Below are 9,397 nucleotides of genomic sequence, written 5' to 3'. Positions count from 1 at the left end.
GGGGTTGGGGGTGTTTCTCCGGAGAGAGGCAGGATGGGCTCGTACCCTGTGCTCTGGTGCAGTGACAGCCTGGTGTCGTGTCTCTGGTGTTGGGGTGGCTACACCATGGTGTTGGGGGGTGGGGGTGTCACAGGAGTGCTTCTGGGGGTTGAGGGGGGCATTGTGCCCCATGATGTTGGCATGAGGAGCAAATTCGTCCCTGGAGCTGTGCCCCAAAGGACAGGCAGGTCCGGGGGGGCTGGGGGCAGGACCTGCAGCCCCCCCCAGTTTCAGCCTCCTTGCAGGCTTGCAGCTCTGGCCCAGGGGGCTCAGAGAGGGGCTGTGGCCAGGCAACGTTGGGGTACGGGCCAGTCCCGGTGCGCAGGTGGGGGGGTCCCCATCCTGGAGGGGTGGCCCAGTGCCACCTGCCCCTTCTGGGGGCTGTGCCTGGTGCAGAGCCTGGCAGAGGTCTAGGAGACCCCCAGCTCCCTGTGAGGGTGTGTGGGGAGCGGATTAATGCTGGGAGGAGTTCTCCTGGTGTGCGCCCTGAACCCCATGCCGGCAGCACCCGCTGGGGCCTGGCTGCTCTCCCAGCCCCGCCGTGCTTGTGCCAACGCTGCCGGGTTGCTGCGGAGCAGCCATCTTCCCAGTGCATCCCATCCCCCTCTGCCGGCGCAGGGAAGTGGGAGGGATGCTGGGGATGCTATCAGCCTCAGAGCCCCCCCACCCCTCCGCAGGTGCCCAGGAAGGGGGCACAGTTCCTTCTCACCCACCCTGCTTGCCACAGAGCCCCAGCTGCTGGACGATGCTCCCACCCCTCTCCTTCACCACCTCCTCCTCCTGCTCTGCGTGGCTGCCTGCACCGCATCCCCACTGGCGGGCTGCACCGTGCCGGGGTGGGGGGAGAACGGGGCTGCGAGCGCGGCGCTGGGGCTGGCAGCAATGCCACCACCTCTCTGCTCCGGTGCTGGAGCAGGGACGGCAGCCGGGCAGCTGAGGTGCTGAGCCAGGAGGAAGACAGCGGTGCCAGGCTGGAATTGGGGTGAGGATGGGCACCCAAGGGGCTGCTCCCCCTGCTATTTTCCCCATCTCCTCTGCATCCCTCCATACCCCCTCCTCTCCATCACCATCGCGGTCACCTTCACCCTCTCGCTGTTTTCCGGAACTGCAGCAACTTTCTGCCATGTGATCCCGAGCCCAGCTCCAGCCCTCGCCACCCCCAGGCAGGCGCGGGCGTCTCCGCAGAGCCCCTCGCTCGTCACCGCGCCGCAGCCGCCGCCGCCCCGGCCATGGGTGAGAGATGTGACTACCAGCGTCTGAGCAGCACCGAGGAGGAGGAGGAGATGCTGGGCCCCCTGCCCCACAGTTTCTCGGACAGCACTGGGCAGCGGGCCCTGCGGCTGGGCAGTGGGCGCCCCATGCCATCCCCGCGGCAGGACATCGCCCCGGGCATGCCGTGCCGGCGGGTCAGTGCAGGGGGAACCAGTGGGGGGGAGCAGCAGGGGGCACCCGTCTGGACTGGGTGTCCCCAAGAGGGGCAGGGTCCTGCTGTGGGGTGTGGGTCGGCAGCTGGCATGGGGCATGGAGGGGGCCCTGCATGGCATCTCCCCTCTCCGGCACTGACAGTAGCCCCCAGCATCCGATGTGGTGTGGTGATGGCACCCCCATGCCTGGCTGTGCTCCCATCCCGACCCACGGCAGTGCAGCTGCCGGCTGCTTCCTGCTGGGGAAACTGAGGCACAGGGCAATGGCGTGCAGCGGCACAGCTCGGCACAGGGACACAGTGCCCAGCACAGGATGCCGTCCCCTGGCTGCAGCGCTACATCCAGCCCGTGGCCGCGCAGGCTGCCATCCCCCTGTGGGGGTGTTGCTGGGGGGTGCTGGGCTGCGCGTGGTGGTGTTGGGGGGTAGGGGGCGCATAGGTGCATGTGGAAGGTGCAGCTGCCTCAGGGTTTAGGGCAGGTGTTGCAGTGTCGTTGTGGATAAGGAGTAATCGCTGGGGAGGGGGTGGTTTGGCCACCTGTGTGCCAGCTCAGGCGGGTGTGCGTGGCGAGTGTGGAGGCGAGGAGTGTGCTACACTGGGGTCGGGCACCCATGAGCGTGCAGGGGTGCATGCGGCTCCAGGTGTGCGTCAGGTGGAGGCGGGGGAGCGGGCCGGTGTGCTGCCGCCGGCTGTGCGGCGCCAGTGTGTTTGCGCACGTGTGGCCGGGCAGGGCGGTAGCTGGCGAGGGGGGGTGCACGGAGGCGATGCGTGCGTGGGGGGACCTCTGTGGTTGTGCAGGTGGCGGAAGGTACACGGGGTGCCGAGGGTTGTGCCTGTGTGGTCCCAGTGTGCACGTGAGCCTGGGTGCACGTAGGGTGTATCCCCCAGGCTGCAGGAGTGGGTGTGCATGGCATGGCGTGTGCACAGGGCATGGGGCGCTGAGCAGCACCCGTGCTGGGGGTCTTTGCCATCTGCCAGGTTGTGGGGGCTGCATGGGCATCTGTGACCCCCCCGCAGGATGGAGGTTCATTGTCAAACCTGCATGCCCATCTCGGAGCCAAGGCTGCGGTGTTACCGCATGCACCCGTGGGTCTATTGTGGAGAGAGAAACTGAGGCACAGAGCCTCCCCCAGCACAGTGGGCAAGGCTGGGTCCCCCTGCTCCCTTTTAGAGACCAGGACTCCCAGTGCAGGCACTGAGCTGGGCAGCCTCATGCTGGGTTTGGGGGTGCAGGAGGCAGCACACCAGCCCCAGTGGGTGCCAGTTCCAGTGGGTGCTGGTGCCGGCTGATGAGGGTGATGCACCGTTGCAGGGCAGGGAACCCCCCGTGTCCCCTGGGCCAGGGAGGGGGGAGTTGGCGCGTGGCAGTGGTTGGTGCTGAGGGCACCATGCCCGGGTGTCCCCAGTCAATGGGCTTGTTGTGCCGGGTGCCTGTGCCGCCGGGTGCCAGCCGGGATCCCGGCAGTGGAAGCCACAGTGGAGGCTCCTCTGTGCCTGGGGATGTGCTTAACCCCCTCCCAGCTGCCCCCTGGAACAGTGATGGCTGTGGTCTGGGGGGGCCAGGCAGGCGGGGGCTGCAGCAGGAGGTTGCCATGGGTCTTTCCTCTCTCACGCTGCGGCTGCTGGCGTGGCCAGCTGTTCTCCCCAGGGACAGGCGGACAACAGCGCAGGCTTGGGTGCCAGCCCCTCCAGGGAAGGGGAGCGAGCCCCAGGGTGCTGGTGGCACCCCACGGCAGAGCCCCACAGGGGCTGGCAGCTGGGCGGCGGGGACATTTGCCGAGCCAGAAGCTCCCCCCGCAGCGCCCATCGCTCTGGCGTTGTGCCTGTGGCCTCGGTTGGGGAGCGGAGAGCCGGATGTCTCCTCTCCCTCCCTCTCTCCCCGCTTCCTGGGGGGGAAACTGAGGCCCAGGAGCATTTCCCAAGGCCAGGACGAGTTTCCATGGAAATGGGAGCGGGGGTCCGGGCTCCCAGCTGCCGGTGCCCGCTGAACAAGGGAGAAAGCAGCACATTGATGGGAGCCCAGCCCCCTGGGCGTGCGTCCCAGCACCGGCCGAAAATAACCCCTCCCGGGGAGCGCTGCGCAGGCAGCCAGCCGGGACCGAACCCCGCGGCTGGCCAGGGGTCCCCGGGAAGCAACTCCAGCCAGGGGAGTGACCCCCAGCCCTGCCTGTCTGCCGCTGCCCCCCCGCCCCGGCCTCGTTGCGTTGGGGAAGGGGAGGGCCAGCCGGGAGGATCGAGAGCCAGACGGAAGGAGGGGGAGAGCCACAGCCTGCGTCCGGCCGATGGACGCCTCAATCCCCCTGCCTTCTCCAACGCGGGGTATATGGGGCGACCAAGCCCAAAGGGCATCTCTGTAGCCAATCTGACGGGGCTACGGATGCCTCGGCTGTGCTGAGCGGGCTCTGCCGTGGGACACCGCTGCCAGGGAAGGGACATCGGCGGTGCCAGGGGCTGGCGGCGGGCAGCCAGGCAGGATGCGACGCTTCCAGGCTTTGCGCCGATCCTTCCCCTTCCTTGCCCGCTTCCGCCTCTACCGAGTAAGTGCTGACCCCCGCCTCGGGCAGACCCTACGCCAGCCGTCCCCTGTCCCTGTCCCTGTTGCCTGCGGGCAGGGGACTGGCTGTCCCTGGCCAGCCACACGCCGAAGGCTGGCGGCTACTTTCGCCCCGCGTGCCCCCGCGTGCCCCTATGCGCCCCCGTGCCCAGCTGCTTGCCGCACCCGCCGTATTTTTAGCCCAGTGCTGAGGGCTGTAATTGCGGTGACGCGGCTGAGGGACCTGAGCACAGGGGGCAGAGACGCTGGGGCCATGTTGTCTCCTGGAAGGGAGGAGAGGACGAAGGGGTTGCCTTGCTGTGGGGCCAGGATGGGAGATCCCACCTCCCCTCCAACCCCCGACAGCAGGAGGCAGATCCATGCTCCTTCCCGGAAAGGTGGTGATGAAAGAGGGGGGAGAGCTGGGACAGCAAGTTGGGATAGGGTGTGGTGGGGGACATGTTTAGGGGGGGCATGGGGAATTGTGGGTGACACCTGGGATCCAAGCAGTGTTGGGGTACCCTGTGCCTCAGCCCTGGGGTACCGGGACCCCACACAGGTCCTGATGTCTTCTCTCCCTCCCTGTGGCTACCTGGTGAGGGGCCACCACCCGTAGCAGGGGACACCTGCCATGGGTCTGTGCTGCGGCCCTGCAGGGATGCCAGGGGGCTGAGAGGCAGTGCCGAGGTGGCCGTCCCTGCTGGGGACAGCTGTCCTGTCCCGCTCAGCCCCTCCAGCCAAGCAAAGGGAGCCTGGCAGGCACGATCCCCTGTGTGGGGTGTCCCGTGCAGAGGCGCAGTGCCAGGCTGTGGGGTGCCCCTCGGCTGGGGGTCGCTGTCAGGCACATCCATCCCAGAGGCTCTACCCCATCCTGTGTCCCTGGCACGCTGCCTGGGGACAGCCTGTGCTGGAGCAGAGGGGTGGGCTGGTGTTCCTGTGGGCACCACAGGGCAGAGTGGGGGTCCTTGCCTGTCTTCAGGGACCCTGGCCCCCCTGGGGAGAGGCTCAGGAGATAAGTCTCACTTGCATTCCTCATGCCCTACCAGGCAGCACCCCAGCCTTGGCTCTCAGCCCCTCTGGGTAGCCCTCCCAGTGGGGATGGGGCAGAGGGGAGCCAGGCAGGGTCCCTGCTAACCCGGCACCCTGTCCCAGCAGAGGCTGAGCTGTAGCATGCAGGCGGAGGAGGGCACGGACTGGCTGCTGGAGCTGCTCACTGAGCTGCAGCTGCAGCAGTACTTCCTGCGCATCCGGGACGAGCTCAACGTCACCCGCCTCTCCCACTTCGAGTACGTCAAAAATGAGGATCTGGAGAAGATTGGCATGGGACGCCCTGGTGCGTACGTCCCCCCCAGACCTCCCCCCATGCCCCTGGCTGGCTGCACAGAATCTTTTGGGGACCCCAGAGGAGCATGCTGTCCTTGGGGCTGGAGGGGACCCCCATGCTGTGCTGGGTCAGTGACAGTCGCTGTGTCCCTCTGTCCTGCAGGCCAGCGGCGGCTGTGGGAGGCGGTGAAGCGGAGGAAAGCCATGTGCAAGCGGAAATCCTGGATGAGCAAGGTAGGGATGGGAGAGGGGCAGGTGTGGCAGGGAAACTGAGGCAGGGGGGAGGAGCTGGACCTCTCCCTATGCTTTTCCCCGATGCGTGGTTCTCATGCCACTGGTCCCTGGGAGCTGGCAGGGAGATGGGCAGAAGCCCCAGCCACACATGCCCTGCCTGTGGCATGACCCTGCCAGCACACACCCCGGTCCCGAGTGGGCTCCCAGGTCACTTCCCAGCAAAGGATGGCCCTGTCACCCCAGCACTTAGGAAATTCATTCCCCTCACGTTATTTGCCTCTTTGCCAGGAAACTCCTCGGCAGCTAATGAGCCACAGAGCCTTTGCATCTCACCCCAGCCAGCTCTGTGGGCAGCAGCCTTGCCCGGCTGGCTGCCCACCCCACAGCAAGGGGGTACAGCTTTGTGCCTGCAGGCCGGGGGCACAGTGGGGCAGGGGACTTTGGGATGCTCATGTGTGCCCCTGATGCCCTCCCATCCAGAGCTGGTACTGCTGCCAACCTGGCGCCCCCCAGCACCTTGCACCCCCAAAAGAGCAGGGTGCTTGCCAGTTGGGTACTGGGTCGTGGCCTCTCCCGTGTGACTCATCTGGGTCGGGACAGGGATGGAATAGGCTTTTAATAGAAGGCTACCCAGCCTCTCACCGGGCACAGAAATGCCACCTCCCACCCCAGCCACATGCTGGGCCCACCGCTGTGCACCCCACACGAGTCCTGGCTGCTGAGGCTGGAATGGACCTCATGCTGTGGGGCACATCATTGGTCCCAGCTAGGGGAGAGGAAGGGAGAGCCTTCCAGGCTTGTGGTGGCAGCAATGCGTATTGTTGCCACACTCAGCCCAAGCTGGAGGTTTCTCTTGGATTCGTGCCCAGGCACAGTGTGTGGCCACAGCCTGGCCAAGGAGCACCCAGGGCCCTTTGGCTATTGGCCTGGTTTGCTGGAGCTGCTTGGGGGCTGCCGTGAGAAGCACAACCCCTTCCCTCCACACCAATTGCAGCTTGGTGTGCAGGCAGCTGGAGGAGCAGAGCCTGCTCCCACAGGCAGCCTGCCCGGACTAATCACCAGTTAGGAGTCATCTTTAGGTTCCAGAGTGTACAGCGCAGACAGGGGGTCATCTTGGCATGGCTCACTCGCAGACACAAGGGCTTGGGGGCATCTCCATACCTGCTTCTCCCCTGCCTCCATGTCCCACAGGTGTTCAGCGGGAAGCGCCCTGAGTCGGAGCTGCCACCCCAGCCCCAGAGCACCTTCCGCAAGCCCCCCACGCCACCGCCCCCCGAAGCGGGGGGCCAGCACTCCCTCACCTGCCTCGTGCGGGAGCGGGACCTCTCGCTCTTCGAGAAGCTGGGCGACGGCTCCTTCGGTGTCGTGCGTCGCGGCGAGTGGTGCACACCTGCCGGCAAGACGGTGAGGGGCTGCAAGTGGAAGGGGTGGGGGGGAGCCGGACAGTGGGACCACTGCGGGGGGTGGATGCTTCAGGGCTCATCCCCGCTTTGGCTGTAGTTGAACGTGGCAGTGAAGTGCCTCAAGACTGATGTGCTGAGCCAGCCGGAGGCACTGGATGACTTTATCCGAGAGGTGAATGCCATGCACTCCCTGGACCACAGGAACCTCATCCGCCTCTATGGCGTGGTGCTCTCCCACCCCATGAAGATGGTGAGTGGGGCAGGGGGGGGAATGACATGGGGCTGACCCTGATGCCACCCCATGGAGGGTCAAAATCAGGTTGAGTCTGTACCCCGAGTCCTCCGCTGGCATCCCCAGTGGGACATAAGAAGGCTGGAAACCAGCCCAACCAGGGTGCCCCTGGTCTGACCAACCTGCTGTCTCCTCCCCATGGCCCAGGTGACAGAGCTGGCCCCACTGGGCTCCCTCCTGGACCGCTTGCGGAAGAACCAGGGCCATTTCCTCATCTCCACCCTCTGCCAGTACGCCATTCAGGTGGCCAAGGGCATGGCCTATCTGGAGTCCAAGCGCTTCATCCACCGCGACCTGGCTGCCCGCAACATCCTGCTGGCCTCCAATGAGCTGGTCAAGATCGGGGACTTCGGGCTGATGCGGGCCCTGCCCAAAAATGACGACCACTATGTGATGCAGGAGCATCGCAAGGTCCCCTTCGCCTGGTGAGCCCTGGGGAGGGGGTGGCCTGGGAGTGCAGCACCCACAACCTCCTGATGCTGACGTCCCCCGTGCAGGTGTGCTCCTGAGAGCCTGAAGACGCGCACCTTTTCCCATGCCAGTGACACCTGGATGTTTGGGGTGACTCTCTGGGAGATGTTCACCTATGGACAGGAGCCTTGGATCGGCCTCAACGGCAGCCAGGTGGGTGCTCAGCTGGGGGCTGCCTCCCTGCCTCACCCCAGCAGTGGTGGGGGGGACCTGGGACTCCCTGACAGCACCCCCCTGCCCCACAGATCCTGCATAAGATAGACAAGGAGGGTGAGCGGCTGCCACGGCCTGAGGACTGTCCCCAAGACGTCTACAACGTTATGCTGCAGTGCTGGGCACACAAGCCCGAGGACCGACCCACCTTTGTGGCCCTGCGGGACTTCTTGGTGGAGGTGGGTGAGCAAGGAGGGGGCAGGGGTCCCAGCACGCCCTCCCAGGGGCTCTGCCTGACTGGGCAGAGTTAAGGGTATCACCGAGGAGGGAGGTGACACTGGGGGGCCCAGGCCAGGCAGCCCTACATGGTCACAGTGGGAGGACCCTGGGTGCCACCTTGTTCTCGCCTACTCCAGGGATGTCACAGCTGAGGACGAGCTGAGAGTGGTGTGATTCTGCCTTGCTCATTTTTGGGGCTCCACTGCCCTGGATGGGGCTGGGCCTGGCCTTGAAACAGAACAGGGAGGGACATGGGGGACTGCATCCCCTGTCCTCACGCCCTTTTGCCCCCAGGCCCAGCCCACCGACATGAGGGCACTGCAGGACTTCGAGGAGCCTGACAAGCTGCACATCCAAATGAACGACATCATCACGGTCATTGAGGGCAGGTACTGCATGGGGGGGCACAGACTGGCTGCCAGCCTGCGTGGGGACAAGGGACCCCAGGAACAGGGAGACTGGGCACTGGCAGAGCTGTGGGGAGCAGGGGTGGGGAGGGGGGGGTGCAATCCTCCAGGCAGCACAGTGCTGGGGGGGGCATAGCCGTGCCTGTGGGCAGACCTGCCCGAGCTGTCCACCCCCACTAACTCACCCCACTGTGCCTGTGGGTTTGCCCCGGCCTTGCCTGGGAAATCCACGCTCCCCTGGGCCGCTCCCCACTGATAGCAGTGGGGATGTGCCACCAGCACCCAGGGACAGGCTGCAGTCACCGGGCTGGGCGAGGCACTGGGGGCTTGGTACCACAGTGCTGTGACCTGTTACCCCTGCACCATGGGCTTTGCTCTTTGTCCCTGATGGCCACCCCGCAGCAAAACCACCCCCCTCTGCCACCCCGGGGGACCTGCAAACCGGGGGGACCTTTGGTCCCCATATCCCCATCCCAGGGCACGCACGTCCCTCTCTGGCTCTGGGACAGTGGGGACACCCCAAAGGAGCTCAGTGTCCCTTTGTCCCGCTGGAACACAGGGGGCTGTCGTGTCCCCCAGCCCCGGGGGGGGGTGAAGAGGAAGGCTCGGGCCTTCCCCCTTCCCTCTCCCCCTCCCGGGGCCGGCTCCCCGCGGTTAGTCACGGCCCGGAGGTGAATCAGGCCGGATTTGTGTGTCTGCAGGGACCGGCTTTCTCCCCGGCCGCCGCCGCCAGGGATGACTCTTGCCCAGGGTCTGGCGGTTTAATTGCAGGGAGGGGAGGGGAGGGGAAGCGGCGTCGGCGGAGGGAGGGAGGGAGGGAAGGAGGGAGCGGCGGAGGGC

At 66.1% G+C, this 9,397-nt stretch overlaps 1 protein-coding gene across 1 annotated transcript in view; it reads left to right on the top strand.

Moving 5' to 3' along the window:
* Positions 1-180: 180 nt before the first annotated feature.
* TNK2 (tyrosine kinase non receptor 2) overlaps positions 181-9,397 on the top strand; it is a 14,690-nt gene continuing 5,473 nt past the window's right edge. The window contains exons 1-10 of the mRNA XM_026854980.1: positions 181-1,021; positions 1,151-1,445; positions 5,151-5,328; positions 5,482-5,552; positions 6,744-6,956; positions 7,053-7,205; positions 7,395-7,672; positions 7,745-7,871; positions 7,964-8,110; positions 8,445-8,539. Of these exons, the coding sequence (XP_026710781.1) occupies positions 1,269-1,445; positions 5,151-5,328; positions 5,482-5,552; positions 6,744-6,956; positions 7,053-7,205; positions 7,395-7,672; positions 7,745-7,871; positions 7,964-8,110; positions 8,445-8,539 (1,439 nt within the window). The 5' untranslated portion in view covers positions 181-1,021; positions 1,151-1,268. The remainder of the gene's footprint in view (positions 1,022-1,150; positions 1,446-5,150; positions 5,329-5,481; positions 5,553-6,743; positions 6,957-7,052; positions 7,206-7,394; positions 7,673-7,744; positions 7,872-7,963; positions 8,111-8,444; positions 8,540-9,397) is intronic.

The sequence above is a fragment of the Athene cunicularia genome (assembly GCF_003259725.1).
Source record: "Athene cunicularia isolate RWA chromosome 9 unlocalized genomic scaffold, athCun1 chr9_part1, whole genome shotgun sequence".
Taxonomy (NCBI): Eukaryota; Metazoa; Chordata; class Aves; order Strigiformes; family Strigidae; genus Athene; species Athene cunicularia.
The sequence above is the reverse complement of the archived record's forward strand: the minus strand, read 5'-3'. Positions and strand labels throughout refer to the sequence as shown.